The sequence below is a fragment of the Anas platyrhynchos genome, chromosome 14 (assembly GCF_047663525.1).
Source record: "Anas platyrhynchos isolate ZD024472 breed Pekin duck chromosome 14, IASCAAS_PekinDuck_T2T, whole genome shotgun sequence".
In the NCBI taxonomy this organism is placed as follows: Eukaryota; Metazoa; Chordata; class Aves; order Anseriformes; family Anatidae; genus Anas; species Anas platyrhynchos.
In genome coordinates this window covers 19,731,714-19,755,297 of record NC_092600.1, presented here as the reverse complement: position 1 = coordinate 19,755,297, position 23,584 = coordinate 19,731,714, and the positions used below count along the sequence as shown (strand labels likewise).

Sequence of the window (23,584 nt, the reverse complement as noted above, 5' to 3'; positions counted from 1 at the left end):
ATACAAGGTTCATTCTTTGTGCTTTTTAGATCTGCAGTCTAGATAGTTAATGTTTGGGACACTACTGCAATTTTGGTATTACTTTCACCATCCCCCTGTCACTGGATACTGTGTCAGTTCAATGTTATGTTTACTGAATGTTCTGCCACCAGTCCTCCTTGTTCTTCAGTCTGGTGTATGTCTGGGTGATCTGTTTGTTCTGCTTTGGTATCCATTGGAATGACAAAAATGTTCTGAAATGCAGCTTCGCTTTCATGATGAGTCCTGTCAAGTGATACATTTCTGCGGCAAAAAGGGTATAGTGAATCATACACATGATGTAAGCATATGTCTGTGTCCCAAAACAATTAACAAAATGTCAGACAAAATGGAACTAGTCAGGAAGAGAAAAACTTATTTTTCTTATTTAAGCCTAGAGATTGTGCAAGTCTTACTAAATGCATAATCATAAGGACATTAGATTTTAATATTGTAGACTTTTTGTACTTTTAATCAACTGTTTTATAACAAGCGTTTGTTTGTTTACTTGTTTTTGAGTATTACGTTCCTTGAGGTCTCTGGTCAGGCAAAACTCGCATAGATTTCAGCTAGAGCTTGATAGACAAATAACTGAACATGTACACAGTAAAAAGTAGTATTTTATAGTTCAAAATGCTGATGGCTATTTTAATACCTTGTAATTGGGGGAATTTTATGCTATTTCTCTGTGTTTTCATCATGGATTGAAACTCCAAAGTACGTGTGCATGAATGAATTTCTTAAATTTCATATTTCTGTGGTATAGTGACATTTATGTAATTTAAGTTTTTTCTTTCTCCACGGCATAATTGAGTATAAAAGATCTTTATGATACCCATTATGTTTTTGCCTTAGAATAAAACCGAAGTGGCTAATTGTTGCAGGCTTGGACCAGTGGTAGACCAGGTAAACACTGGTTATATGTTCAGACTGGAGGCCAGGAATTTTTTGTCACATTAGTAAAGATGCAATTACATCTTTGCTGTAGTTGCAATTTGACTATAGTTTTAGTTTTTCTACACTAATCTGAATTTGATTCTAATTTCTGAGGTCACCCAGGGTGAGTCAGATCTGGTCAAGCCAAAATAAGCTCTTGAATTGTTCCTAAAATGATGGAAAATATGAGTCAATTCAGAGAGTTGTTAAGCACGTAGAAACAGTCATAGGCATAAAACAACCACAAAGCTGCAGACGGTGCAGTGGGAGAGAAGGTCCACCCAATGAGTCAAAGTTGAATGTAACTGGATTTCAGGGCTTGTCTTTTAGCAGGGCTGAAAAGCAGAGCAGAGCTAAAAGAGAGGTATGAGAGCCATGGACAGGGAGGAGAAATGGACAGATGTTTATGTTGTGTGATTGCTTTTGGATTAATGTAAAGTGAAACATCCAGAAGGGAATAGATTTGATCTGTGACTTGGACTTTCTTTTGCAGGGAGACTGAGATAATTAACAATATGGAAATAGGCAGGGGACTTCAAAACTCTGAAAGCAGGTGATGAGACCCTGGCATATCTTACACAGTAAGAACACAATTTGGTACGCTCATTACCATTGTTGCCAACTGTATCAGCCTGGGTACACATATTGCAATTAATAACTCTGCTTTCTCAGTGGTTCTGGGAAAATCTGTGCTACTGTCAAGCATCACAGCACAGTTACTATTTTGCACAAGCTGCTGTTGGCTGTGGGAAAATTTCCCATGCAGACTTAGAAAACATGAGGCCTTAATATAAGAAAGTAACCCACCAAACATCATGTTTCAATATACTTTGCTTTTTGATGATAGTGGTTCACTGTTCATGATCACAGGTAAAATACAGCGCAGGTGCTGAATCAAGAAGTATTACTATGTAATATAGAGCTGGCTCTGTCAGTGTGGTTACAAAATTTGGTGAAAATTCCTTATTAAAAATAGGACCTCAATGATCATTTTAATTTTTAGTTATGAACATGTGAAGACAAAATCCTTTTCTTTTAGATCTTTTCTCCTTGTTATAGACTATTGCTGCTGCTTCATTGCTGCAGTGTTCTTTGCTAGTGCAGTAAATCTGGAGACCTAATGGTGCACAAGCCCCTTTGAGGACAGCACTGACTTTTAAAATATTCATTTCTATGCAGATCAGGGATATCCCAGTCTGGCTGTAATCAGAGGAAGAAGGAAGGAGACAAATAATCACTGAACATGACTGTTTAGGGAGCAATTTCTGTCAAAAAAACAATCAGCAACAAAGGTGGTTATGAGCTGGCCTTGCACCCCCAAGCACAAGTAAGAGTGATGTGGGCTTGTTTGATACTCATAATAGTATAATTGCTTCTTTCTATTCCTTCATCCTCTAGCCAGCTGCTTCTCCCCTACTATGCTGAAATGCCTGTTGTTTCTCTAACTGCTGAGTAACGTAGGGCTGGTGAAAGGTGCCAGACTGACAGCAGTGGGCTCTGCGCTGCTTTGTTTAGATCCAGCCAACAGGTAAAGCTCAAGCCCTGACAGTGCCCCTCGCTGCAGGACTGAGGTTCAACTCTAACCTGCAGGGACAAGTCACAAGGCAGAGGCTCCTGCAGGGCAGCTCAGTTCTTGGTTATTTTTGTTTGTCAAAATGATGCCAGCTGCAGGAGTGAATTGCATGTTCTGGAAAAGCAGGATGCCTCTCTGTTTCCAGCTAGCGATCCAGACAGAGATCAGTTCAAAGCTTGAGTCTATTCCAAATGGAATAAACCTTAGCGCTATGAAATCAGTTTGCAGCAAATCTCCTGCCACTGGGAGTTCAACTGACTTCCAAATTTATCTCACCCAGGCTTAATGAACAGTCATCAGGTAGTAATGATCCTACCAATCTTGATTTAAATAGTGGGGGTTGGATTCCATATCCCTAGAGTAATTTTTTGTGCCATTCAAACCTCATCAAAGTGTCTCAGTGAAAATGATTTAGGTTAGCAGGTTGTACTGCATGTTGGCCAGCAGCTCGGGGAAGGTGCGTATCAGTTACTGGTGCTCAGTGGCAATGTGGGAGCTCACAGTAACTTCCTGTCTGCCTCAGTCCTGTTTTTTTGCAGAGGGATGCCTAACTCTGGGCTTCTTCTTTTAATACTTCAGGATAGCAACAGCAGCAAGGGTGTGTCCATCAATGCCACTGCTAGCTAGCATCTAAACCCTGTATTTCTTTGAGAGAGATTTGAATGTTCATTTTCACTATGAAGATAACAGAGTATTATAAAAAATCATATCTGACCTTGTGTGAGAAAACAAAACAAAGGCCTCAGCAACTCCAGGGCTGGCTCAGCCAAGTGATGTCACATAAAAAATAAAGAGAAAGAGGGCTTTAATTGTATCATGTCTGTATGTAGGTCACAAGGACTTAAGAGAAGGCACCGACCAGACAAAAACCTTCAAAAAAATACCATCATAGGAGAAGGATTCTTTCTCAATCAGACAACTGAAAATCAGTACTGAAAGAATTTCAGTGTTCAGTGCTATCAGTTAGTTGGGTTTTCATTTCCCAGAGACTGAGCAGGAGGACCTGCACTGTTTGTGTCCTCAGCCTGCCCGGCTCCTGCTTGCAAGCTTACCCAGTACACAGCAGCGAGATGCTAGGAAGCTGATTCAAGCCATTTTTCTTCCTGACTTTCTGTGCTATGATGACCCCACATAAATCAAATCTAGTTTGATTATCCTTCCTGAGGAATAAAGAGATGTGAGTCAGCTTCACCTACCTCTGACTGCAGCTCCCCATACAGTCTGTTTCTGGTTTCCCTCAGTCCCTAATTACAGGATCTGGACAAAAACCTCTCCTGCTGCTCCCACACTTGTGAGTGTCAGCCAGGGTAAATAGCTGCTGTAGTGATTCTGTGCTGCTTTGCAAGAATGACTCCTTTCTGCAGGGATCTACACAGTCCATCTTTTCTGAGCTTTGAGTAGCCCGAAGAGGGGAAGGAAAGCAGATCTTCTGCCCAGCCCTGTGGTCAGCCTTTGTGCAAGTGCCAGAATACTGACATGGAACGGTAATCTAATAAGCATTTCTTTCAGGAGAGGAAGCTGGAAGCGGCGATGCAGCTGTAAAGAGTCAGGGCACAGAAGGTCTAAATGCCTCCGGCTACAGAGCTCTTAGTGACACGTGGGTTGCAAATAGTAATGCTGTATGGTGACAGTGGGAAAAAATAAAGGAATAATCTGGGCCTAAAAGTACAAATTGCTTGTAGAAAAGCTGCATTAGAAGTGCAGGTTTTTGTTTTGGAAATCAGCAAGGAAAATAATTTTTCCTTGGCTTTAAAATCCACTTAGGTACCCAGATTCTGTATCACAGTCCATGCATGTTTGATTAGCAACATTTTTTTTTTTTTCTAACACAGTATCTGGAGATAGCAATAACTTTAAACCATCTTTTCAAAAATTAGGACTTTTGAGACAAATACTATCTCAGAGGATGATGTGCATTCTCAGAAAAACATATTTTTTATTTTAAATGGGAAAGGTCTTTTTTTTGTGACTTTGTGGATATGTATATAAAATAATATATACATATTTTTTTTTTCAGTGAAAATTTGTGTTGATTTTGCCACACCAAATCACTGTTATAAAGCCATTATGTAATTGCTATATTTTCTGGTAAACCAAGAGTTTTGATAAATATTGTATTGCAAGGCAGACCTTTGGCAGAAGCCCTTATGTGTTCAGTGAGTAAACAAGAACAAAGATACAGTGACTTGATTACAGAATCTCATCAGGTGCTTCCAGGAAAAAGAAAAAAGAGCTTTACGTGCAGAAGACTTGCGATTTAACGTGGGTAGTGCATCATCTTCAATCTATATATTTAATAATTTGTCTGAATCCTGGTTTTGTAAATAGTGTAAAAATCCCAATATTGTGCAATAAGAGTTTAAGTCTTGTAGTTCTTTGTCTCCTGTCTCTCAGGACACAAGCTGCAACTAGCCTTGTAAGCCAGAGATTTTTGCACAGAAATCCATCTGTAGCATACTTGAACGTTTATTCAGCCGAGGAGCAGAATTAAAGTGTTATCACTAGATGGCAGAGTGGTTTATGACTCAGACTTTTCTACCTGATTGTCAGAGGCTGCTCTGAAAGGCCATGCCTTTCTTCTCTGGGGAAAAAAAATCAGAGAAATTCAGAGGTGGTGGATTTAGAACCACTTTGTCATGCTCACCAAGGGAGTCACCAGGATAATCCTGGGTGGTAGAGTCCTGCGTTATTGGTGCATGCAGCTGGTTTGTAAACTTCACCCAAATTTTGTCTGTTTCTGTCTGAGGAAGCAGAATATTGGCAAGCTGACACCTTCTCCAGTCACTGAACTAAGTGTCCAGATTTTTAAGCATCCTGAGAATAGTAGCTGATCTGTATGTGTTACCTAACTGAGCCATTCAAAAATGTGTATTTAGGTTGAAAATGAAGTTTTAAAAAACTAATCAGTTGTCTTTCTATGTTCCCTGATGTTTTCTCATCATTTATGAAGAAAATAGGTTTTGTTTATAAGCTGTGGTATGGTATTATGACATGAAGTTCAGATTTTCAACTCTTGTCCAGATTTTTCTCTTGATTCCAGAAGGTAACTTTAAGATAAATATGTCTTATTCCAGGATTTAATAATAAAATCACAGTTGTTAACAATATGGTCTCATTTTCTCAGTATTACATCAGCATTGTTTGAGTAATAGCAGCATACTTACTGCTGACCAAGAATAAATAAAACCAGGATAAAACCGTTGGAAGAGGGACACCACAGGCTTGATTTAATATAAGGATCTAATAGAAAAAGCAAATGTAAAGAACTGCCTTTTTTGGAGATGGTGAAGAAGTGGCATGAGATATTTTCTCTGTTACAAAAGCATATTTCTTACTTCTGTTAAATGTATCTAAACAAATATCATAGAATCATAGAATATCCCGAGTTGGAAGGGACCCATAAGGATCATCAAGTCCAACTCCTGGCACCGCACAGGTCTACCCAGAAGTTTAGACCATGTGACTAAGCCCACAGTCCAATCTCTTCTTAAATTCAGACAGGCTTGGTGCAGTGACTACATCCCTGCGGAGCCTGTTCCAATGTGCAACCACTCGCTCGGTGAAGAACCTCTTCCTGCTGTCCAGCCTAAACTTCCCCTGCCTCAGCTTAACCCCGTTCCAGCGGGTCCTATCACTGGTGATTACAGAGAATAGGTCACCTGCCTCCCCACTCCCCCTCAGGAGGAAGTTGTAGACTGTGATGAGGTCTCCCCTCAGCCTCCTCTTCTCCAGGCTGAACAGGCCCTATGACCTCAGCCACTCCTCATACGTCGTCCCCTCTAGGCCCTTCACCATCTTTGTCGCCCTCCTCTGGACACTCTCCAACAGTTCAATGTCCTTCTTGTACTGTGGTGCCCAGAACTGCACACAGTACTCAAGGTGAGGCCGCACCAGCGCAGAGTAGAGCAGGACAATCACCTCCCTCAACTGCCTAGCGATGCTGTTGCTTGATGCACCCCAGGATACGGTTGGCCTTCCTGGCTGCCAGGGCACACAGCTGGCTCATATTCAACTTGCTGTCAACCACAGCCCCCAGTATCCTTCCTGCAGGGCTGCTCTCCAGCGTCTCGTCGCCCAGTCTGTACGTAAAGCCAGGGTTGCCCCAACCCAGGTGCAGGACCTGGCACTTGCTTTTGTTAAACTTCATGTGGTTGGTGATCACCCAGCTCTCCAATCTGTCCAGGTCTCTCTGCAAGGCCTTTCCTTGGACCCTCAGAGTCCACAACTCCTCCACGTTTGGTGTCATTGGCAAATTTCCTCAAAACACTTTCTAATCCTACATCTAATTCATTTGTAAAGACATTGAAGAGGACTGACCCTAAAATGGAGCCTTGAGGGACCCCACTAGTGACCATCCGCCAGCCAGATGTGGCCCCACTTACCGCAACCCTTTGAGCCCTGCCCATCAGCCAATTGCTCACCCATCGTACGATGTTTTTGCTAAGTTTTATGCTGGACATTTTGTCCAGTAGGATCCTATGGGAAACCGTGTCAAAAGCCTTGTTGAAGTCCAAAAAGATCACATCATCTGGTTTCCCTTGGTCAACTAGATGGGTTTCCTTATCATAAAAGGAAATCAAATTTGTTAGGCAGCACCTACCCCTCGTGAACCCATGTTGGCTGGGACCAGTGACTGCAATGTCCCCCAGGTGCACCTCAATAACTTCAAGGATCATCTTCTCCATAATTTTACCAAGCACTTACATGAGACTGACAGGCCTGTAATTGCTAGGGTCTTCTTCCTTACCCTTCTTGAAAATAGGCACAACATTTGCCAGCTTCCAGTCTACTGGGACCTCTCCAGATTCACAAGACCATTGATAAATAATTGAGAGAGGTCCTGTGATGACATCAGCCAGCTCTTTAAGCACCCTGGGATGGATCCCATCCGGACCCATGGACTTGTATGAATCGAGGTGGAGCAGCAAGTCCTGCACACATTCAGGGTTGGTTGGGAGTTTGTCATTCCCACCATCATGGTCCTCCCGTCCAAGACACCCTGGGTCCTGAAGCCCATCATCAGTATTGAAGATGGAGGTGAAGAAGGCGTTAAACGTCTCTGCTGTGCCTATGTCATTGATGTCATTGTCTGTGTTTTAGCTTTTTGTAAAATATTGAGTGCCATATTATGGTGTATCAGACACATCAATGCAAAACTAAAGCCCAAAAAAGTACTTACTGGCAAAGAAAAATAGCTTTTTTAATAGCTTTTTTTTATTATTATTATTATTTTTTATTTTTCCAGAAGAGAAATGTATCCTCTGCATCACTTTTTCAAAACTTTCTGTTCTTGCACAGTTAACTTGCATCAGTCTTTTCATTGTGGCACACTGTAAGCACTATGCTAGCATAATAAAAATATATTCAAATATCGGTTTCCCTTGTCTGGCTTTGAGATTCTTTATTTTAAAACAAAATCCTTTTTTGCCTGGTTTATAGGGAAGTAAATAACATCACCAGATAGCTGTCTGTTCCATCTAACTCATCTCTTTAGATGAGCCGCAGGAATTGGGAATAGAGGAAAAGCTTGAGAGACTGAAAGAGATGGGAGGGGACAAGTAAACATGGTTTTAAAATATAAGGAAGATGAACTGCAAAGCAGATATACCTTACAAAAAAAATAATAATCTAATTTTCATGTTCCCCTTAGCAGATTCAGAAACCGCAGCTGAAGGAGTAGCAAAATTTAACTGTGCATGGGGCTTATGTGCACCATTAAAGCAGCAGGCTTTTCAAGTGCAGTATGTGGAGGTTAATACATTTCAGGAAAATCAGTGGAGATACAGGGCAATGTGCTGGAGAACCCATTATATCTAAAAGATGGAGGGATGCCTAGTGTTTTAACAGACAGCAGAGAATCAGGATTTCTGGCTATTAATCCCATCTCATATGACCTGGGGCAAACTACATAATCTGTATTTAAAATACAGTACTATTGCTTTAATAATGAAGGGCTGGGGAACAGCAGTCTGGAAAGCAGGATGCTTAATAAAGTATGCTGTGTTTATTCCATGCATACTGAACTCTGAGTAACCCTTGCAGTATGGAAGTTCCCCTGGCAGGCCAAGTGGGGAATTTGGCCTTTCTTTAGTTCAGCTGCTTTCTGTATTGGCTTCAGTAACCATCCAGATACAGATACAGAAATGCTAAAGTTACAGAAGTAAAGATGCACAAAAATAAGGAAGCTGTGAAACTGCAAAATCATAAGGAAGATAAAACCAGTCTTTTTCATGTCAGAAGTATGAAAACATGTTGGTATTTTCCAAAGAAACAGCATTTTTCAAAGTCAAAAGATTTTTCTTTCCATTTATTTCCTCAGCACTTGCTCAGGACTCATTGATAGCCTGCATTATTCACCATGCATATCATGAAACAAACTCTGCTACGTATGAAAGAAAATGCTCCAGATGTCCCAAGCTAGAGGAAGATGAAGGGAGTGGGACTATTATCAAGGTACAATTATTAAAATGGCATTTGTATATAAATCACTAATGGATTTGAAATCAGACATTTCACACATTTTTAAACTGGATTTGTTTTAAAGCAAAGACAAAATAAATGTGTTGTTTGTTTGTTTGTTTGTTTCAATATTAACTGTGATATTATATATACATGTAAATATTTTTCAGAAGTTGCTTTGCTTGTAAAAAATAATTCCAACAACAAAAAAAAAACTTCTAGCTTTATATAAACTTTTATATACACGATTTGTAGAAGCGTGCATGAAATAATGTGGTTGAGCATCTACACTTTGTTACAGGTATTTTCTAAGGCAGCAGCTTTAGCTGTGTTGTGTAAAAATAGGATAGCCAGGGATATGGCAGCAATTTACACTAGACATCGCTGGTGTTATTTGAGATCCTTTCATGTCTCTCCAGATTGCTATCACTCTCTCTCAACACATTGATTCAAGGGAAAGACAAGGAAAAGACAGTCCTTAATGTCTTTGTTCTTCCTCGAAACGCTACTTAGAATTAATGAGTATAAATGGTATAAAGTCAAAACAGATACAAATGGAAAAATCAAATGCACTTGTGCTTCAAAATATGATCTTTTTAAAAACATCTCCTTACCAATGCAAATAAACATTTTGTATTAAGTAAATATGGCAGTGAAGCTAATAGAGATAAAGTGCTGCAAAATACTTAGCACCTCCAGTTCTTGTCAGATTCTTAGTTCACACAAGGAAATACATTGTCTTGCAAGGAAGACTAGTAGTGTCCTTACGTTAATTACATAACGTTTGTTGTTAAAAGTCCATCATTTACTTCCTTATTAACCATAGCTGCATGCTAGTAGCCTATGGCTAATAAGCCAATAATGTGAGTGAAATTGAGAAAGGCCAAATCATCATAATTTTCATTTTTTAAGAATTTTCAGTTCTTAGTGTTCATTATATTAAATTTTTAGATTTTGAAAATCTGTCATCTATACAGCAGCTAGCATTTAAAAACTGATTCATTGTTTTATGATGTCTGTGAAGAACCAGAGAAGCTCTTAGCAGATTTCCTACAGAAAGAAGAAATTAAAACATGCTGTTACATAGTGTTTTTTATTGACTTCAGTAAACTTAAGAAATGCTACACAGAGCTTGCCTTCAAGAAAACCTAAACCAATGTCATATAGACTAAATCGTCAGTTGCTTGGTTTCTTAGGTGGAGCATGTAGGGAGCTGCAGAAGGGATGTGAGAGAAGGAATGACAGTAAAATAAGCGAACTGGTTCAGTGCCTGTGAAAATGCAGAAGTTCTAGGACTGATTTCAGAAAGTTGTCCAGCTATCATGAGAAACCCACTGCCAACAGAGTTCAGGCAGAACTCCAGTGTATACTCTAGAAGCAGGGTAAATTCATGAAACATCTGGGTCCTGGTTTCAACCCACATTTATCCCACTGTCTCCTAAGCCTCATTTGATAAAACTTGAACAATCACATAAGAAGTTCATTGGGTAACTGTAACTCCAGAGAGGGATTCCAGGGCATTACTGATGCCTTTGAAACATGTGGTGACTAAGGAAGAAGTTATTTTTGGTGGTGTTGTATGGTGGTGACAGCCTATTTCAGAAACCTGCATCCAGTTACCCTCCTGCCAGCAGTTCCTGCTAACATTAACTGCAGGCACAGCGCACCTTCATTTTGCAGTGGGATACAGACATTTTTCCCCCTTTTGATGCTGAATGAGGATTGTTTAGAAGACCACAGCCATGTGACAAGCCTCCAAATTAGACTAGATTACCTTGAAGATAAGTTCCAATTTGAAGTTACGTTGTTCTGATGTGTCAGCAAGTACTATCATATAGATACTATCGATACTATCAAGTAATAAAATCTTTATAACACATCATATAAACTATGTAGATAAAGGGGATATGACTATTATTTTTTGGTCAGAAAAGTCAGAAGGGGTAGTTACAACGATTCCTGACTTTAGGAATGTCAGATACTAATTTATTAGAATAATACTTACAGTGTGTTAGGGACTTTCAATATAAGTATGTCGAAAAAATATATAGAGGTAGTATCTTTAACTCAGTTTGCTTTTACCAGAAGACTGCAGATAAGGCTGAATTATAATCTTGTTTTAGCAATTTTTAAAAACTTCTCTGTAATAGACCAAAACTGTTGAGGTACAAAATGTTCCATAGTGGCTTTTAGTCCAAATATGATATTTCAAAGGAAGCTTAACAGGTTTGTGTGACCCAGAGTGATGGGAGCCAGTCATTTTTCTACTGTGCACTTCCAAATTTTATATGTCAAAAGTGGCATAACAAAAATCTTCAAGTCTTTTGTTGAAGTCATTACTAAAACTTAAAAAAAAGATACCTTCCTGTTTCTACTGTCAGTCCCCATTACCATTGTTTTGCATACAATTGATAAAATAAATGTAAGATAACTATTAAAAGAAAGAATACTGAAGAAAGAAAAGAACAATTAGATTCAAAAGAAGTCGCTAGTATCAGTCTTACTGTATGTTATGTAAGTTATGTTAGTATATCCATTAATGGCCTTTTATTAAAGGTGGGTAGTGTACTAGCGAAACTTGTTGAGCTGGAAAACATTTGAGATCCTAGTAAAATTGGGGTAAGTGGAGTACTAGGATGATAAGAATAAGAAAAAGTCCGTCACTTCAGAATTGTCTTAACAGAGTTTGGCATGGCTTAGCCTGATTGCTTTAGTCTAACTAAAACAAACAAACAAAAAGGTGCTCACTAAAGAAATTTGGGATAAACTCAGAGAAAGAAGGGGCAGTTCTGGCACAAGTACAGATTTAGTACAACAATGAATTAATTTAAACTATAAATTAAAAGAAAAATTTTACATACTAGGGAGTAAACTGCCTGCTAAAATAACAAAGACAAGCACTTCATAGAGTGCTATCAGTTCTAAAAATCTGAAATGATAACAGAAATATCCCTTCCAGTTCCTTGTTTGAGTGCTTTTGAGTTTAGGAGTGCAGATTTAATTTGCTTAGGTGTTAGATTCTGAAAAGCCAATGTGTAGTACAAAGTTCAGAGAATTTATACTGAGCCTTAAGCTTGCAGAAAAAATGTTCAGTTAAGCCAGACTAGACATGTACCACTAACTCTGTTAGCATGGCCTTCGTTTTTCTCCTAATATGCATAATGAAGTGTAACTCAGATCACGATCGCAATGAACATTTTTTGGTGGCTATATGTACCTTTTGTGGATACTCCCCCAGCAGCTGTTTCCTTCTCCATGCCAATACTTCCACTCTGCCAACACAGGTATTGGTGTGATCATCTGAGTAACTGGATCACAGCACCAATTAAGCTGAAAAACAGCTTTATATTTTGGGGTATTTTTAATTCAGATCAGGCCCTTGCTCTGGTTGCTGTGTTACTGCATAAACACTTGTGCCACCACAAGGCAAGAGGTGACTCTTGAACAATTTAAACAGTGCCTTCATATCCTCAGGCTGCTCTCAATCACTGCATGGTTTGCAGACATCTCTAGACCAATGAAAGGGCTAAATGTTGTTCATTGTGCTGGTGCCCTTGGTCTTCTCATCCTCTTGTACCTCCTGCTGTACTAGCAGGGTATGACCACGTCCTGAGACAGTTCAGGGAACAAAATCAGCTGAAAACTGGTAAAACCACCTGAAAACTAATCAGTTATTTTTTTCTTACTTTTTTTTGGGGGGGTGAGTTTAGTTTTCTGTCTTTTTAGTTGTCCAAAACCAGACCTCAGCAGTCCTATTGAGATAACAGTCAGAGATCAGGAACACCAGTCAGGGGCAGCAGAACCAACCACTTCTTACAGAAGCTATGCCAGCTTGAACCAGTTAATTATCTTGCTCACTGGAGGTCCAAACAGACTGAAGGTTTTCCTGATAACAGTGCTTTGGCAGGAAATAATGCAAGTTTCCTTTATGCAAGTCCCCAAAATACTAGTTTTCTGAAGGAGTTGAGTCTTCCTCAAATAGTAGTAGGATCTTTTTTTTTTTTTTTTTTTTGTGTGTGTGTGTGAGGCAAATTCAACCTTTCAGAATGTCACTTGTGGGCAAGAGCAGCATCGGTACTGAGTCACCTATAGAAATCTTGTAGAGCTGGCCAGGGCATTTCTGTTAAATGTTTGGAGTCTGTACAAGCATTAGCTTTTCAATAATTCAGCCACATCTTGTTGGTAATTACTTTTCTACTGCTTATGAGTTTAGAATAATAACACCTAGTACTACGCTAAATGGATACTATTAACTACCCATTAATTAAGGCAAAATTATAATACAAGTCCCATGGAATTACACATTACGTTAATACGAAATGAGTTCATTCTGAATTTATTATGAATGATTACTCTGAGTACCAAAGGAATTAATAATCATCAGCCATTTCTGTGGAGAGTTGTTGAATAATTGCCAGCTACAGCTGTATTAGGAATTTACAAGCTTTCCTGATCAGCATTAATTCTGAAAGGATCATTTCTTTTCAGGGGAGAGCTTCTACTTTTATTCTGAATCCTTGTTCCTTGTTCAACTGCATTCCAGTTTTAAAAGCACTTCAAAGATAGTCACTCAACCTTGTTCATTCACTAATGGAATTACTTTCCTTATCTCCACTTTGTCTTTAAATTATCTCAGTTGGCTTTATACTACACGTCTGAAAGGTTAATAAACTTTAAAGCATGTTGGGAGACATTCAAGGGCAGGGTGACTCCAACATGACAAAAAGAATGCAAAGGCGTTATATTTATGACTGTGGCAAGTAAATTCTGAAAGTAGAGGTATCCTCGGCCTTTGATTTGGTTCCTGAAAGTTCCTTCTGTTCCTACCAGCATTTGAAGACTCAGCTGTTTTGCATATCAGAAGTAGCTGATTTGGGAGGCAGAGGGAATTAACTACTCTCTTTAGATGAATTTTTCCTTTGGGTATAAGCTTTAATGAGGGTTTTACTTCCCTGAAAACTTACTCATGCTATGTGTCTGCAACAGCCACACAGTTTCAACTCACATGATCCTAATAAATTTAAATGCACTGTTGAGCCTTTCTGCATAACTTCTCATTGTACCTAGTGGCTTGATTCCTTCCCATAGTGCTGTCAATGTGTACTTAGATAGGAGGCTTGCTATGTGCTGGTGTTAGAGAGGTGCCTTAGAGAACCATCAGTTAGATAAGCTTTACTGTGAGTGTTTTGTTGTGCTTTTTGTGTTTTGTTTGTTTGTTTTTATTCTATGAGACAAACTCATTATAAAAAGCCTGTGTGCCTTAAGTCTCACAGAACAAGGTTATACCACTTCCCTTGCAGTCTGTCTGCTGACAGTGGGGCTCCAAATTAGTATGCAAACCCTTGTGTTTTTCTGTGACAGCTGAATCCACTCAGAGGGGTTCATAAATGCTAGTCTGCTACAAATAACATTTGCATATAAAGTTAGATTCATTAAATTGTTTGTGTTGAAGTTGTAGCTTTGCTGTAGGTGAAGCTGAAGAACTCAGGCTGAATTCAGGGAAGCAAGCATTTGGCCTGTGTTCTATAATGTTTAATTAAATCTATATGAAGCAGCCCTGCGTATTATTGATTGCCCAGATAGCAATAAAATGTACTTAAGCAAAAGCTAATAATATATGGTATTTCAGTGTTGCCATAATCCAGTGTTTAGGAAATCATTATCATTTAGAAATATGTCCCAAAATGAAACATGAAGATAATTGCTTTTATAAATACTGATACACTTAACTGAGCTGATTGTCTGATACTGTACTGATACTCTTACTGAACTGATTGTCTGGCTCAGGCAGGAGATTTTGCATTTCAAACAGTCAGAGACCAAGGAGATTGGAGACTGATCTTGGAGCTTCAGCTGTGGCACTGGGCTAGTTAGAAACCCTGGTATGCTTTAACTGAAGTCAGGGGGATTTATGGGGGAGGTAGGGACTTGCTGTAGGACACGCTGATTGGCGTACAGGCCTTGGCCACCAGATATTTGGCCACCAGAGGGCACAGTCCCCTATAGAATAATGGTATTTTCTTTGACCTACATAAAGGGCAGCTGCATCTTCCTCCTGAAAATGATTGATAGTGCCAGGTACCCTGAAGTTAATAACCTTTCTGAAAACTGTTTTTAATTTTTACACCTGGAGCTTTTTATTCTTTTGTCTTTCTCCATTACAGCTCTTACCTCATGCCTTCTTCTTACACCCCTGTATGTGTAGAGGGAACTGCTTCTCATTTTTTCCACTGGTCTCAGTTATAGCTGTTAATTCAGTTGAATTTCAACTCAGTTCTGTTAAGTAGAAACATGACATAAACAAGGATGTTTGCAGCGGTGTGCAGCTACCCACATTGCTGTAGATGGAATGGATTACATATGTAATGATGTATACATGTATGCATACATGTATATATACATGTATACATTTTGGAAAAAAAAAGTGGATAATTTTGGTTTAATTTATTGTGGTTAGTGTTGTTGTTGTTGTTTGTTTGTTTAACTAAGTAATTCTGCACCGTTTAGCTAAGTGCCCAGCCGACCAAGGCTGAAGCACTGCTGTAGAGGAATGCAAAAGCAACTTTACAGGCTTACAGCTCTGAAGAGGCAGGAAATTCATGAGTATTGTAAATACAAAGTGTAAGGTCATTAAATGAATGAAGTTTTTAGCTGAAACTGAGAGGAACTTGGATGACTAACATTAACAATTGTGCAAGTAACCATCACCTCAGTAAAGTCAGAAGGCCTCCATACCTTTACTCTTGGAATAAATATTGTCCTGACTCAATATTTGAAAGACTACTCAATGAAATTCTTCATTCTCCAATGCAGTCTTGAATTTCATTACATTTTATAACAAAAAGGCAGGAACTAAAGTAGAGATTTATTTCAGAATGAGTGAGCAGAAAATGGATGCAAATACAAAATGCACATTAGAAATTCCTCTGCACAGATGGGTACAGATGGTATGTTTGCTCCCAACTTGTTCTAAACTGATTTGGATCCCAAGCAGCCAGGCAGAGTAAGCACGGTTATTGACACTGTGCAGTCTTACCTTTATTTTTTATGTGGATGTTTTTAATACATTCTGCAACTCTCATGTACAGCATAGCATTACAACTCCTTGGAGGTGAATAAACTCCTCCTTAGTGTAGCAAGAATGACCCACCCAGCCAAGTAACTATTCACCTGTAATTTCCTGTACTACATGCCAGCACTATGCCCACCACATTCCCACTGCAGACAAGCTCTAAGTGTTGTATAGCTGTGTATATGTCAGCATTTTTATATCACATCACAAGATAATTATCAATATAATTTGATCTTTATAAAGAAAGGGAACATAAAAGCCCAAGTACTGTTCATATAATCTGATTATCTTTTTCCTGTTTCAGAGAGCTGTGCCGTTTTCTTTATCCAGTTTGATCTATCTTCCAAGGCCTGTGTGGTGTTACTGTGCTGATGGCATTGTCCCCTATTAAGTTCTGTGTAAACAGACGAGTTTATGGCTCAAGTTCATTTACCTTCTTTACGGCGTTATGCATGTCTCTCTGAAATGTTGAGAGCCTAGTGCAAGACAGAGGCCTTCAAAACTGAGCTAACCTGAGGATGGTCTCACTGGTTGCCCACTCCCCAAAAGCACAGCGGTGGCAGGACCCTGGTTACCTTTCAGTATGTGGAGCAGACGGAGCCACGTGAAGGAGGCAAGTCTCTTACATAAAGACTTGCACAGCCAGTTGTGCTGAGCAGCAATAAAGATTCTCACAGCCCATCAGTAGAGCAACTGCAGAATTCCCTTGGGTGACTGAAAGTAATTGGCTCTTCAGAGCTCTCACCCTTTGCTTCTAAGGGCTTGTTTATTATAAGAATGTTTAAATTAATGTGCCATGCTTTGGACACAGGATTTATGCATAGACCTAGGATTTCTTACTGACTACATCATCTTTTCACTATACTATAAGCACTGATAGGTCACTTTTTTTTTTTTCTTTTTTTTTTTCAGTTTTCAGCTTGTCCATGTATGGAATGGGGTTGATAATACCTTCCTGTAAATGGAATTTTTGAATTTATGTGAGTGAAATTACTAGGGTTTTTTTTGCCTCTGTAATGGCACAGAGTTTAGCACTGTTGTAGCTTAACTGGTAACTACTTAGCTTTACCCTGGCAATAGGAACAGAGGTCTCTGCGTGTGCAGCCACTTCGTTGTGTTCCATGCTAATGCTATTTTACTTTATGGAGATGAGGCCTGAGGACCTGGGTCTAGCTGATAAAGGAAGTTTCCCTTTCAGTTATCTGCTCCTGCACAAGTTTCAGATTAAGAACTATTCAGAAATAGTTCTAATTAAAAAAAAAAAAAAAAGGAAAATAAGTGTCAAATATGGTGGCAGAAGGGTCAAAATCATTTTACAGGCACTTTAAAATCAGGTCCAAAGGTAATACTGACTGCAAAGCAAGTTTCTCTGTTCCTTTCCTGAATCTTATGAATTTGTAACTGATATAAAAAAACAAGTGTTAAAACACAGGGGCATGAGAGAAAAGTACTTGAATGCTGATCATGGAACAGGGAGAATGTTCGCAGAAGAAAGGTATATATGGCTTTTTACTATTTCAAGTAAGGAGACATCATTTTAATGGCAAGCAGACAGCAGATGGTATGGCTTTTGTGGCGTCACAAACGCTAGCACAATACAGTCAGCCGCTGCACAGCATGGGACAATTAAAAGCTGAGTAAATATCGGGGGAGTGAAGGGTTAGGGGTGGGAAGGCAGTAATTCCTAGGGCATTTGTTACATTTTTTATTTTACAAATTGACCATGATTTTTTATGCTTCCCTTTTGTTCACTTTCTGCATCTGCATCTGTGCTATAAAACTGCTTTCCCGCCATGAGCACATACCAAAAGCAGTAGTTTTGACAGGACTGCTGTCAACCTCAAAAACACATCTCCATGATAAAGTTTTAGATATTTTTACAAAGATGTAAGATTTTGAAGTTGCTTTCTGCCAGATCTTAGAAGAGGAACTAGGGAGAAAAAAAAAATAAACAATGTAAATTTCCAAGTAATAAACATGAGGCAAGTCCATAGGTATGATCTCTTACAAAACTGACTCAATACATTCTGAAGCTTTTTGTGGTCAGAAAATTATTTTCTATTAGAAGTCTCCTTCTCTCCTGATTCAGACTCTTAACCCACCAGTCAGTTTGTTGTTCTGGAATCCCTCTTATTTTGCCCCTGGAAGGAAACATTTCAAAACTGTAAAGATTTTTCTAAGACAGGTAACGTTTTCTGACTCAAACCTCAGATACTCTGTGTATTCCAATGTTATGACACTGTTAGCACATAAATTCTAGGAAGGCTTTTGTTCAGATTAAAAACTGTTGGACTATATCATCAGCCAGTGGAGCAATGCCAACACACTGTAGCTGGGAATTTCTTACCCTGCTCTTGTATGTGTTCTAAATTACCCCATGGACTCTCACTTTTAGCATATTACAGAAATGAGAGTGCTGATTCTACTTTTTCCAAGTAAGTACATGTATATATTTCTGAAATGTTTGTACTTTATGCAAACATTCGCTAAGCAATTTGAAGCAAGATTTGTCTCCTGATATCTCCTGATGTCTGATATAAGATATGGGAACATGGTGCCATGAGTGCTTCTAATGTACTTTACGTCCAAGTAGTGTAAAAAATTTCATAATTCTTGTCTTCATATGGCGATAATGAAGGATGTGCAGGTGCAGTAATTTACCCAGAACCTTGGCATTGCCCAGGTCCCAGCAGAATAACTTAGGAATCTGGGCAGCCTGTTTCCTATTTTCACATATTAACTAATATAGGATATGCTTCCAAATAAAGCGAGGTTGTGATTGAAGGATGCTGCTTTGAAGATGTTTTCTCCCTGTTTCATCATAAAATATTTTACCATTATTCCATCACCTCTGCAAAATCAGTGGGATCTTTAAGGGAAATATATATCATTTTCTTCAAATATGCAAGAAAGAAAACCCAGCTTTTGCCCTTCATTTCTGCTGATCTCCAGATTACTGTCAAGGATCTTTAATTGAATTATGGCCCTTTTCAGATAGGTCAACGGCATCCATGTTAGTGACTCACATAGATCATAAAAGTATATTTCCTAGGGGCGTGAGTACAGGTGGGCTGAACAGCTTGGGTTGGCTTATAAAAATGAGGGCCTCAGGCCATCTGCACTTACCAATTCTTCTTTGTTTCAGTGGCTATCCTGCACTACCAGCCACATCTCCAGGGCAACATGGCATTCACGGGCAAATACGAATTTGAAAGCGATGAGAACTACGATGACTTTGTGAAGGCAATTGGTAAGTATGTCTCGGTGCGTAAGTCTTGAAGATTATAAATTAGTTAGAAATACTTTTTTAAAAGGTAACTTTTTTATTGAAATATCAAGAGATCAACAGGAAATACCAGTCTTGGTAGGAGTGTTCAGCATTTCAGCAAGAAGATTCAGTTTTCATTCTTATAAGAAGCACTATTAGCCACAGGAAATAGTCCCATTGTACAGAAGCAGTTATTCCTCTTCTGTGGCAGCAGAATGAAGGGCAGAGATGTTTGCAGTATAATAATCATGAAGATCACCTTTTTTGTTCTAAGTATTCATTGGTGGAAGCAAAGTTTTAAGTATGAAAGTACTTGTCAAAATCTTTTACAGTAATAGGTTTCTGTGAACCCTTTCAGAAGACTGTGTAAGCCCATTTCAGAGATAGATCACCCCTGTAAAATCTCTTAGGAACACCATGACCTGCGTGCAAAAGTTCAATGCTTGTGTTCATTTATTTACAAAGTAAATATACTTTACTAAATACAATAGTAAATAGAAATGCCCAGTTGTATAGCAGAGGCAGAAGTTTATAGACATGAAATTCCATGTAACTGCACATGTAGCCCAAGTAGAAAGAAAGATGTGAACGTATTTATATCATGCAGATATATGTTTATTGTGTATCCTTTCTAAGGGAAAAGAAAGCCAGACTAAAACCTATTCTTTTAGCAAATGCATTGATGTCCCTGTACCTTCCTTTATGTAAATAATTTAAACTCAGCTTTGATACTGCTGTAAAACAAACAGCAACAACAACAACAAAATAAAAACACAAATCAGATGTTCAAACATCAATGTCTGACAACAAACACGCTATTAGCATGCTTCAATTCCAATACAGATAGGATATTTTATTTGATAAACTGTATTTTTCTATTTCTTAAGGTCTTCCCGGTGAGAAGGTTGAGATGGGAAGGAATTGTAAAATAGTCACTGAGGTGGTGCAGAATGGAAATGACTTCACCTGGACACAGCATTTCCCAGGAGGTCGCACCACAACTAATACATTCACTATTGGCAAGGAAGCAGACATGGAGACAATGGGTGGTAAAAAGTTTAAGGTAAATTAATTTCTCTCGAGTTCTATGCTGTCCCAGTTGCTTTTTGTTTTGTTTTGAATGTAGGGTGAAAATCAAATCTGTCCCAAGGATGCATATTTTTTCCCCATTTCTTGATGACCCTAGTAAAACATCTAAAGCTGATTTTAATGAGCACTAGAGCTTCAACATTGTATTTACTAGTAAAGACCAAGGGCAGAGTGATGAGCATCCTACTGGTGTTGTAGCTGAAGCAATCATAATGTTAATTAAAATTCTAACAAGCTGGTTGACAGCTGTCTTTATTGTCCAGCACCATGCAGCAACTGGAGCACACTCTATGAGGAGTGCTGTGATCCTTAGCTCTGCCTGTGCCTGACAGCAGTGCTTCCCTTTTAAAGTCACCTGTGCTGAGCCTTAAACAAAGGACTGCATAAAGTGAAGGGGAAAAAAACACCTCTCTATTCTCCGTACTATTGGAAGTACAGAGCAACTTGCAACATGAACAGTCTTTAGTGATAAGGGAGACTGTGCAACCTTGAGCTGATCCTATCATGGACAAAAAAAATCTTGATACAGAACCTGCTGTAAAACAGTTCTTTTATTACCTTATTCACGTCTCTTCCGTTAGAAGGGATAGTTTGGGACAACTAAACTCAGCAGTTGTGAGGTGTCCGGAACCATACAACAGATTCCTGGATAAATGCTTTATATTGAAGAGACATGAAAACCAGCAATTTTTTTCAGGGACCTGTGACAAAATGAGTACAGTAATAGTATTGCATGATTTCCAGAATGCTGTATCAGTCATACCTTTCTGATTCTGAGAGGAAAAAAAATAAATGTCATTGCCTTTGAGAAACCTTTATGAAGTGTATGGAAGAAAACATAATTCTATTTGGTCAATTTATTGCAAACTTCACAATTTTGAAATATTATAAATTTTATCTTCTTCTTGAGCACTTTGGCATCCCAAATCCTATTAAGTAGCCAAAGATGAATGCAGGGTAAACGACTCAGCAGAGAAACCACTGCCTTTCAGCACAGAGTCACTAACCAATATATAAATTAGTAAGGCTTTCCTTGTATCTGATAAAACACAATTATTAAAAAAAAAAGTTTCCTCTTCACTTTGCACGTTACTTTTTTGCTTTCTAAATATGACTGGCTGATCTGTCTTTATTACTAAAAGCACAGGAAAGGCTGACTAGTTATAGAGGCAAGACTAACTTTCTGATGGAACTGCATAGCTAGTTCTGCACAGCTAGTTTTGGTAGTCAGATGAAATGCTGGAGCATTTGTAATCTTCATATTAACATCCTGGCATGCTCCTCCCATACAGAAGTAGCTCTTAGAATAGAGTAGTTCACTTGGAAGGGACCTTCAAAGATTATCAAGTGCAACCGCCTCAGCACTTCAGGGCTAACCAAAAGTTAAAGCATCAAGGGCATTGTCTAAATACATCTTAACCATGGACAGGCATGGGGCATCAACCACCTTGCTAGGAAGCTTGTTTCAGTGTTTGACCACCCTCATGATAAATAATTTATTCCTAATGTTCAGTCCAAACTTACCCTGTCACAACTTTTGAGCCATTCCCTTGTGTTCTGCCATCAGTTACCAGGGAGAAGAGACCAGCACATCCTTCTCCATTTCCCTTCCTCAGGAACTTGCTGAAAGTATAGCAACTGACACGTTACAGTATAAAGGTGTGACTGCAGACTGTACAGTCATCTTCATCTATACTTAAATGATATAGGTGAACTCTAGTGTAGTTAAAGGCATGAAACTCAGGATCCAGGGTGAAGATTAACATCACTAGCCCACAGTGACTTTTGTGCTGCTTGCAGGCAGGTTATCAGTATATGAAAACATTACTTTAAAAATAACTCATACAATTTCACTTTTTACTGACAAAACAGAAGAACCACGTAAAATGTTGACTGAGAACACAGTCTGCAGTAAGACTATCTTTAGAGCTATGAGTGAACATTATTTATGATTTATTGTGTAAATATGGAACTTGAATGTATTGTTACTTGAATATTTTTCTATTTAATAAATTATGGATGCTTATATTTAGGAACTAAAGCACAAGGATTTTAGTCTTTATCATTAAGCTGTTTATATAATAGACAAGTTTTACTTTTATTAAAGGAAAAACTTTAACCATCAGGTACACAGACGCTTACAGTGTCTGATAAAATAAATGCCAATAGGCCCAGAGAATATTAAACTTCTCTCTATTACAGGCAACTGTTAAAATGGAAGGGGGAAAAGTAGTAGCTGATTTTCCCAACTATCATCACACTGCAGAGATTGCTGGAGGAAAACTAGTGGAGGTGAGTTCTCAACTTTTTTTTTTAACAAAATAATCTAGGTAAGATCTACAGCATCAAAATTTTGAGTTCAGAAAAAAAAAATAGAAGAAATACAGCAAAGCTGTTAATGAACTTTCCCTTTCAGTCTAGATCATCTAAAGTTTTACGCAGGCTTAATTGAAAATTAGATGAACAAAAATTACATATTTTTAATAAACTTGTAATATGTTTTGTTTCCTAGACACAGTGTTCCAGCTGTAAAACACTGGAGTGTTGAACTTGAGCTATTCCTGAGTTACTGTGTTTTTGACCATATTTATTTAGTAAAACTTGTAAAAGATAGACTTTTTGAGAATCAGAAATCATAATGCTTGATAACTCTTCCGGAATTGTGACTTGTATTTGTGTCAACTACATATGCCTGAGTACGTTTTCAGTAGCTGCTATCCACAAGTAAATTACTGTCTGAGTCAGGAAAGGACTCTCACCATCCTTGAAAGAAATACTGTCAATCATTTACTGCTTTTGGAGAATAATCATCTGTCTTAAAACCCAATACTAACTTGGAGTTGGTGATTGCTAAGTCTAGCAACACAATGTGTTTCTGAGTAGATTAAACCATTCAGCTTATTTTTCAGATATGTTCTACTAAAGGGTACATGTGCTTCAGTAAAGGATGGGTTCTGTGAGCCAGCTAACAGGGATTTTCATTTATGACATTGAAGCTTTAACTGGTCTGTTCAACCAAATTTTTGGTTTGTTTATTCCAGCTCTCTACTGCTTCTGGTGTAACCTACAAGAGAACCAGCAAAAAGATTGCTTAAGGCATTAAAGCACATTTTCCAGTGTACTGAAAAATATGCAACAATACAATTAAATAAAATACACTTCTGACCTA

General features: G+C 38.5%; 1 protein-coding gene and 1 long non-coding RNA gene across 2 annotated transcripts; one reads left to right on the top strand and one right to left on the bottom strand.

Annotated features, from left to right (window-relative positions):
• Positions 1–37: 37 nt before the first annotated feature.
• Positions 38–16,762, bottom strand: LOC119718353 (uncharacterized). The gene is made up of 3 exons (XR_005269363.2): positions 16,634–16,762; positions 15,158–15,262; positions 38–282 (listed from the first exon to the last, which is right to left on the bottom strand). It is a non-coding gene; the product is annotated as an uncharacterized lncRNA (long non-coding RNA).
• FABP6 (fatty acid binding protein 6) lies at positions 15,046–23,584 on the top strand. The gene is made up of 5 exons (XM_013093975.5): positions 15,046–15,064; positions 19,204–19,308; positions 20,214–20,389; positions 22,618–22,707; positions 23,457–23,584. Exons 2-5 carry the CDS (start codon positions 19,242–19,244, stop codon positions 23,508–23,510), a joined length of 387 nt encoding a protein of 128 aa, XP_012949429.1. The 5' UTR covers positions 15,046–15,064; positions 19,204–19,241; the 3' UTR covers positions 23,511–23,584.